At 36.9% G+C, this 23,241-nt stretch overlaps 2 protein-coding genes across 2 annotated transcripts; both read right to left on the reverse strand.

Annotated features, from left to right (window-relative positions):
- Positions 1-5,027: 5,027 nt before the first annotated feature.
- On the reverse strand, positions 5,028-14,989 carry LOC126764373 (ubiquitin-conjugating enzyme E2-17 kDa). Its single transcript, XM_050482075.1, has 3 exons — positions 14,115-14,989; positions 6,326-6,611; positions 5,028-6,247 (listed from the first exon to the last, which is right to left on the reverse strand). The coding sequence occupies exons 1-3, from the start codon at positions 14,156-14,158 to the stop codon at positions 6,122-6,124; spliced, it is 456 nt and encodes a 151-aa protein (XP_050338032.1). The 5' UTR covers positions 14,159-14,989; the 3' UTR covers positions 5,028-6,121.
- A 328-nt stretch (positions 14,990-15,317) lies between these two features.
- On the reverse strand, positions 15,318-16,835 carry LOC126764220 (uncharacterized). The gene is made up of 6 exons (XM_050482023.1): positions 16,707-16,835; positions 16,384-16,501; positions 16,168-16,328; positions 15,997-16,096; positions 15,890-15,940; positions 15,318-15,832 (listed from the first exon to the last, which is right to left on the reverse strand). Exons 2-6 carry the CDS (start codon positions 16,495-16,497, stop codon positions 15,746-15,748), a joined length of 513 nt encoding a protein of 170 aa, XP_050337980.1. The 5' UTR covers positions 16,498-16,501; positions 16,707-16,835; the 3' UTR covers positions 15,318-15,745.
- Positions 16,836-23,241: the final 6,406 nt, after the last annotated feature.

The raw sequence follows: 23,241 nt of genomic DNA on the forward strand, positions 1-23,241 counted from the left end.
ACCAAAGATGCCTTCGCTTGGAGCGCACCCATGAGAGCTGCCCCTGCCACGATGTCAAAATCGTGCTTGGCGACTTTAACGCCAGGGTCTGCAAAGAAGGTATCTTTGGCACTACGGTCGTTAAATTCAGCCTTCACGATGAAAAATCCCGAAAGGGTTGAGGCTGATCGACTTCGCCGAGGCCCGAAATATGGTTATTTGTAGTATTAGATTCCAGCATAGGAAAATTCTTCAAGCTAACTGACTGTTTCCGGATCAAAAACCCACCAACCAGATCGATCATGTTGTGATAGACGGAAGACACGTCTCCAGTGTTTTAGACGTGCGTACGCTCCGAGGTCCTAACATCGACTCGGACCACTATCTTGTTGCAGCCAAGATACGAATCCGCCTCTGTGCAGCAAAAAGCGCACGTCAACAAATACGAGGAAAGTTCGACGTCGAGAAGCTGCAATCACAACAGACAGCCGAACGATTTTCTACTCGGCTTGCACTCCTGCTCTCTGAGAGTACTAGTCCACAACTCGGTATAAGGAAACTGTGGGACGGCATTTCAAACTCTTTACGTACAGCTGCTACAGAAACCATTGGTTTTCGGAAAATGCAAAGAACAGCTGCTACGACGAGGAGTGCCGTGTCGCAGCGGAGAGAAAACAGACTGCTTACCTCGCAACGTTACGATCGACCACAACACGTGCGAGATGGGTTAGATACCGTGAGTTGAAGAGGGAAGCGAGACGCATTTGCAGACAAAAAGAGAGGGGCGGAAATGCGTGAGGTTTCAAGACCGGAGCATACTCTTGTAGAACCCCCAGAGGTGATCTAGTGACTAATGCCCAGGGCCTACTACAGTTATAGTGGTAACACTTCTTCACCCTGTTGAATGGCTGAGAAAGTATAACGCCAGAAGAAGGCGAAACCGATCCCCCAATCGATGACGATGGAGTAGACTTTCCTTTCGACGATCGTGAAGAAGTTCTATTAGCGAAGAACTGATAAAGACATTGTTTCAGCTTCTTTGTAAAATATGGGCGGAAGAAAGCATGCACGATTGGAATTTAAGTGTGCTCTGCCCAATACACAAAAAAGGAGACCACACAATCTGCGCCTACTGGATAAACTGCCTCAACATCGCATAAAAGGTTCTATCGAGCATATTGTGTGAAAGATTAAAGCCCACCGTCAACAAAATGATTGGACCTTATTATCACCATGCGCCAAATCTTAGAAAAGACCTGAGAGAAGAGAATCGATACACACCACCTCTTCGTCGATTTCAAAACTGCTTTTGACAGCACGAAAAGGACCTGCTTTTATGCCGCGATGTCTGAATTTGGTATCCCCGCGAAACTAATACGACTGTGTAATAGTCGACTCCCTATCGTGCGACTTCTTCAACCTGCTGCTGGAGTAAATATTTCGAGCTGCTGAACTTAATCGAGCAGGTACAATCTTTTATAAGAATGTACAGATGCTGGTGTATGCCGATGATATTAATATCCTTGGCCTCAATACCGGTGCCGTAAGTTCTGGTTTCTCCAGACTGGATAAGGAAGCAAGCAAATGGTCCGGGCAGTGAACGAGAGCAAGACGAAATATCTCGGCTACGCTCCCACGTCACTGTTGACAGTCATAGCTTCGAAGTTATAGATAATTTCGTCTATCTTGGAACCAGCATTAACAACAACAACAATGTCAGCCTCGAAATCCAACGCAGAATAACTCTCGCCGAGCGGCTGGTCAGTTGTCTCCGAGCAGCTGGAGACTCAGGACAAATATTTTCGCGCGACGATAAAGCAGGCTTACCCTGATGTTGCTTTAGCAAGAATTGGTGTGTTTCGGTGGCACCAGACCTTTGTGGAAGGCCGGGAAGTGGTCGCTGATGAAGACCGTGCTGGCAGACTGCGACTTCGACAAACACCGACAATGTGACTCGTGGGCGCAAAGTTTTCAACTCAGACCGTCAACTAAGTAAGTATTCGTTTAATTGCGAAGATGTTAAATTTATCACAATCTGTGGTTTATGATATTGTGACGGAGCACTTGACATCGGAGCCGGTTTGAAGTTGCACCACGACAACGCCCCGGCTCCCCCGCCTTTCTTGTGAACAGCTACCTAACCGAGGCCGGCAACCCAACGCTTACGCAGCCGCCCTACAGCCCAGATGTGGCCTCCGGACTTTTTCTTTGCTTCCTTGCCTAAAAAGACCGACGAAAGGCAAGCATTTTGAGACGCCAGAAGGGGTTCAAGCAGCATGCACCTCGGCTCTCAAGGCTATTCCGGAAAATTACTTTCGTGACGCCTTCAATCGCGCTGAAGGCGCTGTATCGACACGGATGGAGCCTAGTTTGTAAGTTTTTAAAGAATTATAACGATTGGTTCAATAATTTTTTTTAAATCGACTCAGTCCTAATACTTTCCACACAAACCCTGTACGACAACCGTTGAAAGAAATCATTAGTTACAACACTGCTTGTTTATTCTTCCCTTTTGTATTGAAACCGTTATGTCATATTTGAAATCAGCAAGATGAGACGAATTTAAGCCCGGGTGATTATTAATCCGACCGTCTATCTCTGCATGCTGTGGGTTGAGTAAAAATTGAGATATTTTAATGAAACTTGGTACAAATGTTTCTCGACATCGTAAGATGGTTCCTATTACTGAAACGCGTAATCAAATTACTGCCACGGCCACAAAACGTCATTAAAAGAAAACCTATAAAAGGCCATAACTAAACATTAAATTAAGATGTAGAACTGTAATTTGACACAGGAGGTCGCGGAGCAAGGGACACATGTGCGAAACATTTTTTGAAAGAAAATGGGACTGACCCCGCGCTGTAAAAGGTTTCTCTTTGAATCTACAAAAGTAATATGCTCTATAGGGTTAGTGTTTGGGGATCGCGGAGGTGCTTTTAATTGCTTCCAATGGTAGATAAGCCATTCTTGCACAAGATATGACGCATGCTTCGGGTCATTGTCTTGTTGAAACAGCAATGATTGCCCACCTAACCCCAACTTTTCAACGCTTGGCGCTAAATTTTCCTTTAAGATTTTCAAATATGAGTGCTTATCCATTTTATCATCAATAAAAACGAGATTTCCCGCACCGGATGCTGCAATGCACCCCCAAACCATTACGTTACCGCCGCCATGTTTCACAGTCTTAATTATATTATTTTCCTGGAGCTCTATGTTTCATTCCCGAAATGAATGGCTTGCGTCGTGGAACTGGCTCATGATAACCAGCTTTGTGTAGTGTTACGCACAGTTTGGGGTGAAAGTTTTTTCAAAGCTCTGTTGCATATCTGTCTTAACATAGCTTTACTGCTGCAATCTTCGGATTCTGAGTCACTACAGCTCGTTCCGGGCGTGGTGTGAATTTTTTGCACTCCGTCGAAAATTGAACAACTTCAAAATAATTATGAGTAATAAGCCGCTGAACCTTCATTATGAGCGTTTGGCCATTTGTACATGCATTTCGCGTTTCTTATGAAATAACGGAATATTTCTTGGCTTAATATGATATACATGTACATATGTATGTAAACTAAAAATACGAACTGCGTCAAAAAGTTGGTTAAAAAAATTGTCATTTCAATTTTGAATGCACTTTACAGCAAAGACAACGCCTGTGCCTAAACTTTTTTGATTCACTGTATCTACCAAACCATTTAAGTTACAAGAACTAAATTCGCTTAGGCAAAATTCCAAAAATCGGCGTGGCACTGTCCAAATTTAGGTTGCTATGTTGGATAGTGTAGTAGGTTAAACTCCTACTTATCCAGAATAGGTCCTGACATATCATTTATATGTCCAGCGTGCAAAGAGTCTCCGCACGACACTGGCCACCTCTTCGCATGCCCTGCTAACTCTACTCATCTGACACTCTTCTCTTGCAGAATTCTGTCGAGTTGACAGTCCTTGGCCACATATAAATGCGGGTTCGTCCTGGTTACGTAGACATTCTGGACATTCCCACGACAGTCTGGTCTACGTAACCAGGACGAACATGGATGCACACGCAAGCCACCAATGAAATTTGTAAAGTTTACGAAGACGATCCTGTAACAGTTCGTGTACCACAACAATGGTTCGCTCGCTTCCGTTCTGGAAATTTCACATATTTGTTTATTTATTTATTATTATAAAAAATAAAAACAAAAATAAGTTAAAATTTGATTAGAAATACGAAGACTTTTTCGACTACCCAATATATAGTATTTACTTGGATTCCGATCCTGTGGTATCTTAAGATATTTCCCTGGCTTTGATTCTTGCAAACTGCAAGAGTATATCCTTACCTGAATGAGAATCCTTACCTTTCTGCGTTTAAGTTAGTAGTAACCCATGTATATTTTGTATTCTCTCAACACTCAATCACTTCAATTTTTAAATTTGTATGTATCCCACCAAATGCTCCAGACCGTCTAATTTCAGTTCCAATAACTAATTTCACTAGGAGTTTTAGTAACAGTATAACCAAAATATGTTGTGTCACCGAATACAATGGAATTTTCATTGTTTTGAATATTTGCAAAGGTTGAAAAATGGATTTCGATTTTACAATCTTATAGTCTGCTAGGTATTTAATCCTTTTAATCACATTCGTCTATACGCAAATGTACAAATTCACACACTCGGTCTGCATTATTTCCCTTTGAGTGACTTAGCTCTTACTTTTGGACTGCTTTCTAATAAAAAAAATCCATGGATATAAAATAGCTTGTCAGAAACATTAAACTTCACGAATTTGTCAAGTATACTTCGAGTTGACCTTTTGAAAACTGAAATAAGAGACAACTTATATTATCATATCGTAATTCTTACAATGTATTTTTATAATAGTTTTATTTATGTTAAATATATGTATATGCTTCTGTTGTTTATTTGTAATTGCTTAATAACAGTAAAATGATTTCTGCTGTTTATTGGATCATGTGGAGCATACTTAAATATACGACAATATAAGAATTACATGCACAAAACAAATAGCAATAGCAAAATGAAAAGCTTCTTGGTCGTAGGAGTGAGTTCAATAAAGCAAATTTAAAAATTTATTTCGAACATCGGTTCAATTTTGCTACAAATCAAATTTCTCCATCAAAACAATTACAAAGAATGCGACGAGAATTACATTTTCTTATTTCCTCTTAACAATATTGACACTGGTGGTTTATATTAGTAATAATATTGTGAGTTAGATAATCAATGTGATTTTATTTCTAAAACGAGAGTGGTAATATGCAAATATTTTGAGCACCCATTCAATGTTAGTTGTAACAAGAGAGGAAGTAAGTAGGGTTTGCAGGTTGTTGACGTCACCAAATAGCCTGCGTATGGTACGTTGGAATTAGGAAATCTTATATGGACAACTGGTTAGGTAACATACATTTCCGGCTAAATCTCTTTTCAATAGCTTAAGCTGCTTTTCTCGAAATTTAACAACGTCGGTCACTTATAGCGTTGGTGTTTCTATATTCTAAATTTCCACTCAAATTACACTGAAGTTAATTTCCATTAAGGTACATACACATATTAATGTAATAGGTTTTTATTTGTTAATATATTGTTTTCTTCTACAAATTCTATTTATTTCTGAAGATGTGAAGCGCGACGAAACAGCATTTCGCAGATCAACATTAATCGCATGTTTTTCTTTAACCGCAGTATCGATTTAACATTGGATTGTTAACGACAAATCCTTCATGTTAATCGGTCATTAAAGAGTTGCACATAGCAATCACATTGCTACTTTTACGAATATATTGTGGAGTTCTCCATTTCGAGCTTGCCACTTTTATTCATACAGTTTTGTTTTTGTTTTTTGTTTTGCTGCCATAAGTGCAACTACATCTTTTTTGATGAGTTTGTTTTTATTGCAATGTTTAGCAACACAACTTATCCGACTGAAAAAGATGTGCGAATGTGTATGATTTTTGTTTTTTATGTATTGTATATTATGCATTATATATATGTATTTTAAATTTTAATATTTTAATTTTTTTCTTCGAATTTTATTTCAATAAAACATTGTAGATGCTGCAGTTACAGTTCCTCTTCCTACTGCACTAGCAGCTGCAGTTGATTTGCGTGTTGTAGCTGCTGTGGCGGATGGCTAGTCGATGAAACTTTGTTCAACACAAGCTTTCACTCGCTTCTCATATTCGCGACGATTCTCTTTATAGAGCTGAGCAGCTGTGGAATTAGCTGGTGAATTTGGATTCGGATCACTTAATAGAGACTAAAAATAAATATTCAAAACATTTTTTAAATAAGTATTAATCACTTGTTGACGTGTTGGGAATATTATGGTACACACCTGTATAGATGTTAGAATAGCTGAAACATCATATGTGGGACTCCATCTGTTTTGCAAGATATCCAAACAAATTCCACCATCTGCATACACATTCGGATGAAATACTTTTGATACGAATCTAACCGTTGGCGGTTTATTTGGATACTCTTCCGTAAATTCTATTGTTAATTTAAAGGTACCGTCTTCGAATGGGGTGTCGTGTGGACCGAAAATCACAGCATTCCAAATCATAATATTGTTATCTGTTGGCGCTCCAGAAACTCCAGTTGGTGGATCTTCTTGAAGTCTGCAATAAAAGCAAAGATAGTGAATGCGGTTAATTTTTATTATTGGAAAATAATTTTTGTATATGTGTTGTTTGATTACATTTAAAATTCTCATTTAAATGAATGGCATAGACCTTTTGAACCATATGTATATGTATACATACAGTTGCGTGCAACTAATTAACAATGACATGTCTGTGTATATATTTTGCACCTATTATGTATTTTCTTGGCTTCTTTTATGTAAAAGTATGTCTCTCGAATGTCAAAATTCTTATAAAAAATATTATATTCTGGAGAAATTGAGTTTTATTGAAAAATTGATAAAAAGCGATGGTGCACCACCATTATTATTGTTCCATCTTAGCATATTAGTATTATTTTTTCTTATATTTTAATTCAAATTTGCTAAATTTAATATTTTTAGTGAAAAAAGTATGGGTATAAGAAAATATTGATGGCAGTTATTGTCCAGTTGAGAAGAATGGTAAAACATTTTAAAACATTCGTTTAATATTTGTTGTTGTTGTTGAATTGTGGTAGAAAACGTTCCCGAAATATTTTCGAGGTATGAAGCCGGTTAAAAATCCGGGTCCGTTCCGGTTACTTCGACTTGACTATCGTGGGAACGGGGTTGGTTATGTTCTGGTGTAAGCATTTAATTCATAATATAATTCTCGAAATGTTTGAGATCTTAAACCGTTTGACAATTTTATCAGGTATTTAAAAAAAATTAAAATTTCGTACTTCAAGACTTAAAAAATGGTTGCATATACTTGTAGTTAGGGGTTTCATATAGTCTCATAAAGTCATAAGTTATAACGAACCGATAACATAGCGTTGAGAATTGTAATTGCGTAAAATATTATGATTTTACGATGTAATTAACAATTGTAATTAAAATATTAATCATACATATGAATACATTTGTACTATGTATATGTATTTAATTACTACTTTTCATGTTTGGTTAAAATTTATATTTTTAAGGTTAGTTTGCTAGATTGCAGTTTTCGCAATCTTCAAAAAATGTATTAGGAGGCCCCAATAGTACCGTATTCAAATCGGAAAAATTAGCTTCGTTGGGAATTTGAAACAACAATTTCATTTCGAGTTTTCATAATATCATAATATGTGCTTCTTTGGCTTTTAACATGCTTACTTACTTGAACTAATGTACATACATATAAGTTAATTATATTTCAGTTCAAATATACATATACTAAAAAAAATGATATAATAAAGCAAAAATTTGGAACACATTTGTTTTGTTTCATTCGTTAAGCACAGCACTGTACATATGAATATACATATGTGCGTGCCATGTAGTACGTCTTAGTTGTTGTTGTCGTTGTCGTAGCTTACCTCTTAGTTCTTTCACCTCACTAATATGTAAATAAAATTTGTTTTATATTGTATATACATATATCTATAATGTACATATATACATATCACCCATATTTCATTATGCAGTCGTATAGGATTATACAAACAAATTTAGTAGAGTAAACATACACCCGTATATACAGTTGCCCCAAAAAAAAAAAAATAAATAACAGTGGCCATATGAACAAAACGAATCTCTCAATTTTCAAGAAGAAAATTGTTTATTCTCTCAAAATTTTTGCAAAACATATTCACTTCACTAATCACTATTCACGGTCCAAATATTTCAATAGAACGCAAACGGATTCCATATATGGTAATATTAGCGTATCACACATCCTAGAAATAGAGTCTGTGTGGCGCTGGCAATGTTGAAATGGTAATCTTTCGTAAACTTCTTTCACTCACGTAATTTGATGGTTTTTGTTCAGCAACACTGTTTTGATATCGGTCCTGAGGTTTCTTATGAGGTTGAGGTCGATTGAACAAATTGAGACGCAATAATATTTGGTTAACTTTTCTTGTGCAACAATAATTGTTTGAAGATGCCGACGAATGCTTTGGACTTCGCGTCGTTTTCGGTCATTTTCCACCTTTCAGCGAATTCTTTTTTCTACGGTTTATGTCCGGCGATTGGGATTACGTATTTAGTGGCCGCTCCCACGACAGTCGGGTCTTTGAACCGGAACGGACCCGGATTTTTATCCGACCAAGGACTGTCAACTCGGCAGAATTCTGCCGTTACAACAACAACAACGTATTTAGTGGCTTAGTATTGTACAGGGGTTTTCAATAAGGTTGATATGACTTATTTTCAAAAAAACACACTAATTGTTAAGGAAATTAAAGTGTTTTTTAATTAGTGTGAAGTATAATCGATACAATTATTATCACGATGTCTTTTGGAGGACGAATTCGATGAACCCAATTTTCCTGTACTTTTTAAGTAAGTAAGGCTAAAGAGAGTCTGAATTTATTTCTAAAAAATTAATGACTTCCAATAACCCCACAAGAAGTAGTCAAATGAAGTTATATCACAACTTCTTCGCAATAAATCAGTTGTTGCATGTGCTGTTTGGCATGTAGCCCCGTCTTGTTGGAACAAGATGTTGTCAAGATCAACTTCTAATTTCGGCCAAAAAAAGTTATCATCGATTTATACCGCTGTTGTTGCTGTTTTAACGGTTTATCAGTCCCTGTTAGGATGGTAACGGTAATCTATGTTGTCATCGACGTCATCTAACGGGAGGCCCAGGAAACGTGCTGTTTCGACGGGTCGGACCAAAGGGAAAGAGGTGTTAGATGAGTGGGGTTGGTAGGGCATGCAAAGTGGTGGTCAGAGTTATGCGGAGACTCGTTGCATGCAGGACATACGTTGGGTATGTCTGGGTCGATTCTGGATAGGTAGGAGTTTAACCTGCTACAATATCCAGAACGAAGCTGCGCTAGAGTCACACGCGTTTCTCGCGGCAACTCGAGCTCTTCGTATGCGATAGGTGGCGGTTTGACTCCAAGAACGCCATTCACGGGAAGGGAGTTGGTAAAGGTGTTAATGACTCCACTGTGAATGGCGGTCAGTACCTGTCGGAAGTCAGTTGCGTCCGAAGTCCGGTCGGCGTACTCTACGACGTCGTCGACGTGGTCTAGGAAGGACCTTTTGATGCTCCTAGGAGGCGGTTCCGCTCTAAGCAGATGGCTGCAAGCATGATTTCTGCGAAAACATCCCAGCAGGAACTGCTTGGAGAGAGACCACGGAGGTCCTCTGTTAGCCACTCGGAGTGATCGGCGGCGCAGCGCGCGAACAATGTGCAGATTGCCCAGCCGTAGAGGCTGGTGTCGCAGTATTGCGTAGGCAACATGGGGCCACGTAACTCGTGGTCCACTCCCTGTGAGTCTTAAGGCCTGAGCAGGTCTTAAGATGGCTCCATCCATTGCATGAATTACACCTGATCGAGGTGGAGTTTGGATGGAGCCTTTTTGTGCATACGCAGCAGAAAAATTCCTTCAGGCCCGGGTTGGACACAATACCAGCACGAGTCAGGAGGATACGGAGCAACCCTGCTGCAAGGCATTGTTCCAATGATGACAAACACAAATTAACACTCACCGATCCAAACGGGGTTAGATCGCCGAAAAAACAGCCCTTGGTCGGATAAAACCCGAGTCAATTCCGGTGCGTAGAACCGGCTGTCGTGGGAATTGAATCTAGATCTATACCGCTCTCCACTGACGGTAACGGTGTCACCAACTTCATTTCGAAAGGAGAACGCAATGATTCCATCAAATCAAAAACCACACCAAACTGTCAACTTAGATGAATGTTATCGTTGTTCATGAATAATATGTGGATTTTCTTCGCACTAGAAGCGATAGTTTAGTTTATTTACCGCACCATATGTATATGTATACACAAAATAGCAAAAGCGCACGAAATGTTTCAATTGGAGAATAATTATTTTGATAATAAAATTGAATCATTTGTTAATATTGTTATTTCGTATATCTTTCCATGAGGAAATTGTAAACATTGCTGAACACAATGAAAAATACTTACAGATCATGACATATTAAAAATGACCGAAACGACACTTAGAAATCACATCATCCCCACCGGAAAACTAAATATAATAACATCCTTGCTCATATATGAGGTTAGGTTTATCGTTGTGGTTTTGAAATAGAAAATTTTTCACCTCTAATATGGGATACACTTTGCTCGAGTGTTTCCTGCAAATTATATCACTAAGTACAAGATTCCCGCCTTATGTTGTGGCACTACACTCACACTTCATAACGTCTCTACCTCCGAATGGTTGATCATTAATTTTGCAATTGTGTCCTATATAGAAATCGTTTCAATCTGTGTGTTCGCGCTCTCATCCAGACGTTTAATTTCATTCCTATCATTTAAGACATTTGTTATCGTTTTAACAAGATGTTCTTCGATTTTTTTGGGCCTCCTTAAAAATTTTTCAGTTTTCGTAAATTTTTTTTGTCTTTCCCTACTTTAACTAAGCAGAATCCCAGAATCTACACACAAGTAAAAATTCAATGGTTAAATTAAAAATAACAAGTTAAATTGCTGATAGATTATGGAACTTTAATTACTTTTCTAATTTAGCTAATTTTTTTAGGTTAAGGATTATTTTAGAAATGATATTGCTATGAACCGGTTTCGTATATCATGCCAATATCTTGTTATATTTACCGATATTGTTGTATACATACATACATACATATTTATGATCCAGAGAAGTTATGCAGCCAAATACATTTTTCATATTTGTGTTCCTATTATTTTGTAGACAATTGTTTACACATGCATATGTACGTATACGTAGGTATGAAGGTATTATAAAAGTTTGGGTACATATAGATCAGTAAATGTATTATCACTCTTGCGGCAGTCCGTGTCCATGTCCACGACTTTCTAAATTGAAAAGTATTGAAAGTATTTCTAAAAATCTTTTTAGCCCATGTGATAACTGGTAAGAAACAAATACATTCATATAGGAGATACGTATAATAAAACGTTTGATTAACAATATGTGATCATACTTTTTATTACATATTCTTTTGGATTACCTTTAAAACCGCTTATCTTCAGATGTCGATATGAAAACATGCAACGGCTTGTTTTTCTTAGCTTGTTTTTATTACAATTGCGGGACTGTTTATTTGCAAAGCAATTTCGGTGAATCAAAATTTTAGTAGTGCATGAAAAAAAAGGTTTTAAAAAATAAAATTGTGGTTTTAATGTTAAAATTTTACTGCTCTTCATTTAGCGCGCCCTGATAAAAAATATATTTCTGAGAGCAAAACTTAGATATGTATGTCGAAGTCCAAAATTTATTGGTTGCTCATCCACAATGATACGTAACCCTATAAAGTATCAACCAAGTAATAACAGAGAACGTGGAATGAACAATGTCAGTGAGAGAAATCAATTCAATTGGCAGATACTCAAAGCAGTTGCCATTTGCGTCTGCTCCAAAGATGAAAGACGTCTCCAATGCAGCTTCTAGTATTAAAACTGTTCACCGGCGTTTGCGCGAGCACGACCTGAGCGCCCACAGTCCAAGAAAGGTGGTGTTATTGTCTAAAACGCATGTTGAAAGAAGACTTCGTTTCGACAAAATGCCGGAACACTTTATGGTCGGACGAATCTTTTGATTGTTAAGTATTACGGAAAGAGATCGCGTCAATATGCAAGACGCTCACCCAATACCGAATACCTGTCGAAATTACAACATAAACGGAGGTGTGAACTGGTCATGCTTCTCTTAGCAAGGTGTAGGACCCATTGAAAATGGGTCGCTTGTTTGGACGTTCCAGCAGGATAACACAAGTAAAGTTGCTAAAGGGTGATTTGAGGAAAGGAATATTAAGTTAATGGATTAGCCGCCACAGTCCACCGACATCAACCCCATCGAAAATTTTTGATGACTGCGATGTAAGCCGACATCGGCCACGCAACTATGGGAGGCTGTGAAGAGCGCATGGGAGTCTATTTCCATCCAAAGATGGCAAAAACTTGTTGGCTTAATTCCACGACGCTGAGCTGGTATAATAAAAAATAAACTAAATACTAATTTCATAAAAAAACAATATCGAATTTGAAAAAAATAAAATTATAGAATATTTTACTACCTTTTTGTCGAAATTTTTCGCTTTAAGTTGTTACACCACTAAGTTTTTGACCGCCTCAAAATTCTCATAATTTTTTTGGGTAGATTTATAATTCATTGAAATTAGTTAAACAATAATAATAATTTTTTATGATTTGTTTTACTTGCTGTTAGAGCTTTTATGGTTCCTCTTCTACATGTGCACACTACTAAAAATTTGACCGCAGTGTATGTTATCCGGAAAATTTAAAACAATTTAATGTTTAAGATTCTTCTATTTTGAATCATATTTATTTCTTTGTATTTGGCTTTTTGATTTTAGTACCACAACAAAACGTACCAAATCTACCAAGCTGTTTGGCAATTGTTATATGACAAGCCTATATAATATATTACCGTCATAATATGCACGAAAACCTAAACATCCAGACAAATATACTATGTACTTATGTACATATTCAATAATACAACAGCAACCAATTTATATAGTATTCTAATTTTGCTACCATTATATCGAACAAACTTACACATTTGTACGTATGATGTAAAGATATTTTGTCTTGAATAATATTAGGGTTAATTTTTTATATGTTCGAACTATTGGCCGAATCCCATGGGAAAGAACCTTCAATATTTTAAGTAACACAAAATTAAAATCTGATATCACCTATTGTAAAATTATATGTTTATATTGAAGTACTTCAAGGAGTCATGTATATTCACGCTTCACATTCTTTTAGGGTTTTATATTTTCTTAGACATTAGTAAAGCAAAAACAATAGTTTACATATATAATTGGAAAGTGAATTTCGCAAATATGTGTATGTTTATGAATAACAAAATCATGATCATACCGTCAACAGATGAGTCAAGGCAGATGTCAACCGTTTCTGTACCCACAAGTGGAGTCATACAATCGCTGAACTAGGAAGTGAAAATCAAGAGGAAGCACCAAAAGATATCATGTAATCAATAAACCACTTAAATCTAAAAGGATTATTAAAAACAAACGATTTTTCGATAAATACATTACAGAAGATAAATATGCACACATATTTTTAACCATTACGGTTTTTTAATAATAATGCATCATGATTGGTAAAAATGTATACATACATTTTTTGAAATTCAAAAACAATAACAACTACCATGTCATAACATGAGGCTTGGGCGAATTTTCGGGAAAGTGTAGAAGTTCCGTAAAATACGTAAAAACTAAATTCACAATGCCAATGCCAATATTTCTGTGGCCAAGTAAAACGCATAACGAAGAATTACATACATAATTGTACATGTTCAAATATTCATGAACAAACAAAATAAAACACACAATGCAAAAATAAAAACCATGTGAAGAAAATATCACAAGTAATTTTTCATAAGCACCTCTTTTAATAAATTTCTTCTGCATTATTTCGAAAATCATTTTCATGGGTGATTCTCTACGCTAAATTGGGCTGAACTTCAGCAAGTTTCACTCATCGGGTTCGCGATGTTTTCTGTTCTTACCTTTTAAAATCTCTCATAAGACGTCTGCGTGCGGGTGTTGACATTTTCCTTTTATTATTGTAGCGATTTTACGCTTTTCAACAATGAAATTAACAATTTTTACAAATTTTAACTTGGCAGCGAAATTTTTTCCTTATTACACGAACACAACTAGAAATCGTTTCGTTTTACTTCTTTCTGCAATTCTTCTTTGCTGCGTTTTTATTCGTGTGTGTTACTACAGTTTTCTATTGCTTCTTCTTCACTTATATCTATATACGTTTTCTTATTGCCTTTACACTCTACGATATTCGCCTTTAGGTCAATATTGAAATTATATTCCAATTGTTTCCAATGATCTTTTTCCTTGCGCGTACAATTTTTTACTAAAAGTCAACGAAATATATTGACAAATTGGATGGAATCATCAACAACACACCAGGAAACCGATAACACTTCAAAAAACGACAGTAATACAAGACGAAGAAATAAACGATTGAGAAGAGACAAACAAATATATCATAATTGACAAGAACAAGCCAACTAGGTAAAGCACTTGTCAAGTCATCAGCTGACAGTCCCTCAAATCTCATATGCGTGAAAAAGACAGTAATCTGAGATATAAATGAGTTCAAGACTTTTATCTCTGTTGCACGAAATTTGGAACCCTCATTGAACTAATCAACTAGTTATCTCTTTCATTTCATTTCTATGATGCCCCACTGTGTGAAATACGCTTTCAATTATTTAAACCGTCGCAAATATAAATTTAACTTGTTTGTTATTCACCGATTTCTTGATGAATTTAATATACTTTAATAGATATAGAAACTAGAGAGTATATTTTCACTATCCAAAAGACACTTAATTATCTATGCTTTTTGAATCACAAGTAAATGTACAATTTATTGGGCACAATACAAAATAAACTGACGACGACTACAGTGACTTTCTATGTGGCAATGCCAGAGTGGATTTAACATATTCAGTGTAACCATATCTAAAAAAATTACCTTGGTTAAAAATTCATATTCGAAAATTGTATAAATCGAGGGAAATCATATAATATTTAAAGGGTTATATATCCGCTTATGAATTTAAATTAAATAAAATTTTTCTTTTGCATATGTTGCGAATGAACATATATGTACTTGAAATTTGAAGTTGATCCACCAAAAAGTTTCGTAAAATGTAAATATTTATAAAATTGAATTAATACAAATATAAAAGTTGAAAATATTAAAAAAATTTATTAAAATATTTTAAGGTATATCAAATAGTTTTCGTTTTAAGAGAAGTTTCACATTTATTAAATATTATATTATATATCTTCGCAAAAAATGTATAAGAAATATGATGCATTTATATCATCTCATTCATTTAAAATTTTCAAATTTGTCGGGGAAAAATATATTGGGTATATAGTATTTTTATCTTAGAAATATATTTTTTATACGACAAATGTATAAAAAATGGACGGAATGTTAAATCTTTCCTTTTTTTGTCATATAGAAGCACAAATATATGCTTTCATTTACATGGAGGTTCGATATGTTTTACATTTGATATGTAAATAACTCTATATCTTAACAACTTAAGTTTCATTCGAATATTGCTTTTTTAATTTAATCTGCAAGTGGACTATCAACCACTTAAAATGGCTCCAAGAGAACGATATTGGGATTTTGCATCTCCAAAAATAATTGGTATTGTGAGAACACGCACAACCAGCAATAAATCTGTAATTATATTGCAATTAGGAAATTTGCTTTATTAACTGCGTAAAATTTATTTACATTGTAAGCCATCCAGCAAAAATTTAGAAGAGCGGAAAACGTTTGCTCGAGCTGTAAAATATAAAAACACATAATAACTACAATTATATTATGCACTTAAAACTTACATAAATATAGTAGCCGCCAATAAGCCAAAGACCCCAACAAAACTGAAACAATATACCTAAGCCGACTAAAATTAGCCAGGGTAGTAGCCAACCTCGCGTGCTATGGTATTTGTAAATATCGGGAAAAATTAATAACCAAATGTGGATGACCCATAAAATATGTGATGTTACCTTATTCTTATTCCATAATATACAAAATATGATGCGATTATGAGGAGAATAAAGTAGGATATGAATATTCCTCCATAGACTGGCATCGAATACCTAATATCCGTTTCAAAAAGTGGTGAATACAGTTGAGCTGATTCTCCACCCGATAACATATAACTGATCTAAAAAGTAATGCTTTATATAATTGTTACAATGGACGTAATATTATTTGTTTACCAATGTGATAAAAACCACTGATACCGCCGCTGTATACACTGCCACGGCATAACTTCCGGTTTTCACAGAGTTCGACCAAATGATTGGTGACCAGCAGGACTCCAAAACAACCATTCCGCTATAAAATAATTACATTTATCAGAAATTGTATTTTTTAATTGGCATCGCCCAACAACGCAAATCAATTTAAGTCCAGCTTTATACTCATTGAATCAACTTAGGCGTGGCTTAAGTCACGCCTTTAGGCTGAAACGCACAGACTACACGCATTCGCATCAATTTATACGGGGTTTAAGCTCATTATTAATTATTGTGTATCTCACCTTTAAAATGTTTGCCCACTAATAGTAATAATTAAATCCTATTTAGGTTTTTAATAATTCTTCCCCAAAAGTAAACAATATATGTATATTATACGTTCTCTGCACTTGCAGCGGAGGAACAAATTGGAATGAAACATGAAATCGAAATGACAACAATGTGATTAGACATATTTTGCTTTGCCAGACTCATACGAATTGAACAAGTTTTTACGAACAATTTTTGTGATATGTAAATTTAGGACATTTTTGCCAACAAAATTATAATTCCAACTAATATTTTGGTTGCTACTGCTTTCATATTTGAGGCAATACATGTTATCTTTATTTAATTTAAAAAAAAAGTTTGCTTAACTATTCGTACTAAAATATTTTGAATTTTAGTTATACGTTCAAAAATAAAAATATATGAAATGAATTGAAAACTAAACTTGGCTATCTAATTCTATAATTAATGACAGATTTACACATGATACATATTTATGCTTTTGGGAGAGCTTAAAAATAAATAACAAACTCTATTAAATTAATTAGTTTTCTAAACTTCTAAAGGTTTTTTGTCCCAAGAATAAGTTATGAATCCTTGGATCTATCAAATCAGAAGCTCAAAGCGAAGGAAAAATAATTTATATACCCTGGTTAGGGTATATTAAGTTTGTTGTGGCAACGTGCGCATATCCCTTTCCCTCCAAAAAGCTGCTCGCTTGTTGGATTCGCTGATATCGGCCCACAATAGCATATAGCTTCCATACAAACTGAACGATCATAAGCATCTTTATTTGTGAAGGTTTTTTTAGCTTCAATGAAATCGAAGTTAATGTTTTTTTTTATTTTTACCGTCACTTAGGGCGCCCGCAGATTGGACGCTTAAAGTCGAGCCAAAGTTGACGTAAAGCGATGTATCAGCTTCCAAAGCTTGTGTGTACATTTTCGTATTGAATTGCGCAGGCACCGCAGAGTAAACGCTGGCCAAAAGTCGAAGCTGATTTATGTGTGAACTAAGTTTTGAAGTGTTTTTCGGCCCCGAATCACGTGTTTCATAGTTCAACTGTATGTTGGTCTCATGTTTTGCTTACAAGGAATTACCAAGCTTGTGGTAGAACGATCTTTATTTAGAATACCTGCCATTATTAGTTTTCAGGAAAAACTTATGACGGCTATTCGGTAATCTATCAAAATTTATTGAATACCCACATCAAGGCCAAATTTATAACGTCAAATTCCTAATCTATCTAATAGAAAAACATTTACACCCGACTTTTGCCTTTTTTACAAAAAACAAAATTAATTAATGATATATCTTGTTTTAAATAAAATTATATTCAAATTAAATCCTTGGCAGTGAAAAGAAACTATAACGAACAAGAAATAGGACAGAACAAAACAGTTTATAGCAAAGTACGCGCGGATTTCAGTGCAGAATCCCGCATCCACTTTTCCGTACCTAAATTCGATTACTCTGCGGGCATCCTTAGACCAATTTTCAGCAAAACGCTCTTAAAAACATGATACCAAATTTAAACCAATTAATGGAACCAATAAATGGAAGGACTCATATGTAGAAAATTACGCAAGTGAGGAAAGTTTTCTGAGCTCCATTCACTTAAGAGTGGCCAGAAACGATTCTTTTACACAACTTCCGGTCTTAGATTAAGTATCCTCAGTGTAGTCAAAGAACATCCGCTTTGAAGGCGAGCTAAAGTGAGAAACCGAATCATCCCTCTCCAGGGTTGTGCACTGGGTTTGAGACCCGCCACGTAAAAAACGCCTCCCATGAAAAAGAAACGATAACCTGGTATTAGAAATCCCTTTTCTGATGACGACCATGGCAAACGCATTAAGGATAACGATTTAAGGGTCCCTTAATTCTGAAGGTGTCGCTGCTCAAGTCCTTGTGGCACTTACTACAGTGGCCATATAAAGAAGCGAAAAACTTCGGTGTGGGATTCGTGGCGGGAGAGAGACATTCATCCCGGTGGCAGAATGTGTAGCCACGAACAGCTTCAAAGTGAAATTCTTCAACATATCGCTGATTTGCGCCCACGCCCCGATGGAAGAGAAGGACGATATGACCAGAGATGTCTTCTATGAGCACTTGGAATGCACTTATGAGAGCTGTCCCAGCCACGATGTCAAAAACGTGCTTGGCAACTTGGTCGGTAAATTCAACCTCCATAATGAAACATCCCAAATGGCTGGAGGCTGATGGACTTCGCCGGTCGAGAAGCTGCAATCACAACAGACAGCCGAACGATATTCTACTGGACTTGAGTTCCTGCTCTCTGAGAGCACTCATCAGCAACTCGGTATAAGGGAACTGTTACTGCAAACGAAACCATTAGTTTTCGGAAAATGCAAAAGAACAGCTGGTACGATGAGAAGTGCCGTGTCGAAGTGGAGAGAAAAAAGACAGCCTACCTCACAACGTTACAATCGACCACAACACGTGCGGGATGGGTTAGATACCGAAAGTTAAAGAGAGATGCGAGACGCATTTGAAGTCAAAAAGGGAAAGCTGGACGACAGGGGTAAAGCGCGAAAATTCTACGAAAAGATACGAAGGCTGACAGAAGGTTTCAAGACCGGAGCATACTCTTGTAGAACTCTCAGAGGTGATCTAGTGACTAATGCTCAGAGCGTACTAAAGTTATGAAGGGAACACTTCGCTAGACTGCTGAATGGCCGTGAAAGCTTAATACCAGAAGATGGTGAACCTGATTCCACAAACGATGGCGATGGAGCGGACGTTCCATTTGCCCGGCTTCTTTGTAGAATATGTTCGGACGAAAGCACACCCGACGATTGGAATTTAAGTATGCTCTGCACAATCCATAAAAAGGGAGACCTCACAATCTGCGCCAATTACCGTATGAAAAGACTCTTTAAAATCGCATATTATTTTCTATCGAGCATACTGAGCCCACCGTCAATAAACTGATTGGACCTTATCAGTGTGAACTTAGGCCTGGAAAATTAACAACTGACAAGATATTCATGCCCAAATCTTGAAAAATATCCGTGAAAAGAGAATCGATAAACAACACCTCTTCATCGATTTCGAAGCTGCTTTTGACAGCACGAAAAGGAATTGCCTTTATGCCACGAGGTCTGAATTTGGTATCTCCGCAAACTAATAGGGCTGTGTAAACTTACGTTGAGCAGACAAGGTGACTCCCTTTCGTGCGACTTTTTCAATCTGCTCTTGGAGAAAATAATTCGAGCTGCAGAACTAAACACGGAAGTGTACAGCTGCTGGCTTACGCTGATGATATTGATATCATTGTCCAACCGCGCCGTTGGTTTCTCCAGAATGAATAAGGAAGCGAAGCAATTGGGTCTGATAGTGAACGAGGGCAAGACGAAATATCTCCTGTCATCAAACAAACAGTTGTCGCACTCGCGACATGGTTTGGCTAGGTCAGGCAGTCCGAATGGATGAAAACACTCTAGCTCTGAGAGTATTCAACGCAGTATCTGCCGCGGAAAGCTGAGGAAGAGGAAGACCCCCACTCCTTAGGAAAAAAAAGGGTGGATAAGGACCTGCCTACACTTGGAATCTCCAAGAATCAGGAAGACCTCCACTCCTTAGGAAAAAAAGGGTGGATAAGGACCTGCCTACACTTGGAATCTCCAATTGGCGCCAAACAGCGACAAAGAAAGTCGTTCTTCGCACTGTTGTAAACTCTGCTATAACTGCGTAAGCGGTGTCTACGCCAATAAAAAAGAAGAGTGGATTTCATGATGCAAGCGTCCCCTAACTATATACAAATATAATACTTTGACTGCAATATTTTTGTGGTACAAGTTTGCCAACAATCTTACTCTTATTACCCACAGGCGCTCGTTTATACGAAATATCCTCTTCGCCTACAGCAACACACCAACAACATCGGAAGGTGACATTAATATCGCAAACAACATCAATAGCGCCAGTTATGATGTGTGAGAAGCAGTCTAGTAGACGGACCTTCTATATATATTCTTTCTTTTTGCTTAATTTGAATTTCGGTGGTCCTCTTCGCCGGCTCCTGTAACAATGGTTAAGTCCATACCAGTTTATGTTGCAAGTATCAGTTGCATACTTAAACTACTTTGGAACTAACAGCTAAATGTCTATCAATCATGTGTGCCTGTATCAAAATACCAACAAACAATTTTTCATATACCAACAATCAATATTTACACATATATATATAGTGTATATGACCATATACATAATATATCAGTATCAGTATGTCGACATCCGCCGCCAATAAAATTAATAATAACAATATATTTGATAGATGTCCCAAGTGTGGTAGACGCCGCAACTTTAACAGACAAAATTGTGGTTTTATGGCTTTGGACATATGGGAGTGTTGTTCCTGTTGCCTCGCTATTGGTTAGTTGTCGGTGGTCATATGATCCTCTCGATCAACAGCATAGATAATGGCGATGATTGTGGATTAAGCCCGCTGAGTAGGTCATATCTTGGGAATACGTAAAGGCGAGTTCTTGTGGAACTCACTGGGAGCATAAGAGTTATCGGATAAACATCTTGTAACATAGTTGTAAGTTTGACTTGTCTTGTTTAGTGAAAGGCTCAGCCCCAGGTAATATTTTTGAATCGATTTGGCAATGCTGTTAAAGAATCCATAATTTTTTCTGCATACTGTGTTTCTTGCCTATAAACCGCTCGTCCATGATGAGTTTTAGATCATTGGACTGTTCGACGAGCTGATAATTATTGATATTTAAATATTGAAATGGCGATGTTTAAGAGCTTTGGCGTTAAATTCTAACATTTTTATTCTAAAGTAACTCTAGTTAAAACAAGAGAAAACGTTAATTCCGGCTTCAGCAAAGTTATAACACACGGGAATAATTGTGGCGAATTTCTGAAAAAACCCAAACATTGTTGCAGAGCACCGAGTTTCCTGAGAACTCGATGTAAATTCTTTTTTAGACACGTGGTATTCTAGAAGAAATAAAACGTATATAATTTGATGTTATGGCCAAGAGCTTAGCTTTATTTTAAATATAAGGGTTTGTCTTTCAGTTTTGAAAATGACTCCGTGGCTGCCGCGAATAAATTCCAGCCGAAACCACTTTTTGCAGCGATGAGGACGTATGTCAGTAATAACATGCCGAATATTCTCTTCTAAGGCGTCAATCGTCGGGCTTATCTGCATAGACAAGAGACTTTACATAACTACACAAAAATAGCATAGCAGTGTTAAATCGCGAAATAATGTGCGCACCAAATGTTTCTTTAAATAAATTGATTGTTTCATTGGCTGTATGACAGGTAACGCCATCTTGTTGAAACCAAAGGACGTCCACATCAACACCCTCCAATTCAGGCACGAAAGTCATTAATCACGGCTCTGCAACGTTCCCCATTGAATATAACATTATGACCGGCTTCATTTTTGAAGAAATATGAACCAATAATTCCCTCTGTCTATAGAGCACACCAAACAGTGACTGACTGAGGATTTAACGGCGTCTCAACGAAGGCTTATGGATTATCATGACTCCAAAAGGAACAAATTTATTTATTAATGTGCCCATTCAACCAAAAGTGAGCTTTATTTCTGATTACCGGACATATCATTAAGTACTCGTAGCTTTATTAAGTGTAATTTTATTAAAGCTGTTGGTAAGTCTAGTTAAGATATAAACCATCGATAGTAAAAATAAACTATCGATAGTGAGTTGAAAATAAAACTATCGATACTATCAATCTCATAGATTGTTTTGCAGCTCTATATTATAAAATGGATGGGCACATGTCCCTTCATCTTTGATACTCTGCTCCACAGCACCAATAGCGCCTTCTGTGCGGCGTCTATGTGCATTATCCACTGGAGAAAACTTGGTGCAAAACCGATACATTGTTGTTCGAATTACTAACCATGCTGGGCGATTATGCAGATCGAATATTGAATACAGTGCGCCATGCGTCGCGCGATCCGAACCATTATTTCGGTAATAAATTTGCACGATTTGCAAACGTTGACGAGGAAGTCCGTTTATTATGAAATGGGAAACAAAATATATCAAGTAACAGTTGTCAAAAAAACCAACCGAACCGAGGCGTAGACAACGCTTACGCGGTTATAGCCGAGTTAACAACAGCGTACCAGTCGTTTCCTCTTTTCGCAATGTGGCGCCAATTGGAGATTCCAAGCGAAACCAGGTCTTTCTCCACCCGGTCTTTCCAACGGAGTCGAGGTCGTCTTCTTCCTCGATATTCGCCGTGGCCAGTGCACAAAGGACCTTAAATCTTTCGCAGAACCTTTCTCTTGAAAACTCTAACGTCGACTCATCAAATGTTGTACCCAATCGGTGTATCTGGTGGTGTTGATTCTGCGTTAATTTCTTCAGGCTGAATTTTCCGTAGCCGTGATTAATACTGGTTCCATTGTTAGATGAAATTATTACGACGATTAAATTATGACTGTCAACATATCGGTGGTTTGTTTAAACCAACGATAGTAAAACCACTATCGATATGGTGAAAAGCCACGAAATGTCTTGGAATCTAAAACTTCTT

The sequence above is a fragment of the Bactrocera neohumeralis genome, chromosome 2 (assembly GCF_024586455.1).
Source record: "Bactrocera neohumeralis isolate Rockhampton chromosome 2, APGP_CSIRO_Bneo_wtdbg2-racon-allhic-juicebox.fasta_v2, whole genome shotgun sequence".
Taxonomy (NCBI): domain Eukaryota; kingdom Metazoa; phylum Arthropoda; class Insecta; order Diptera; family Tephritidae; genus Bactrocera; species Bactrocera neohumeralis.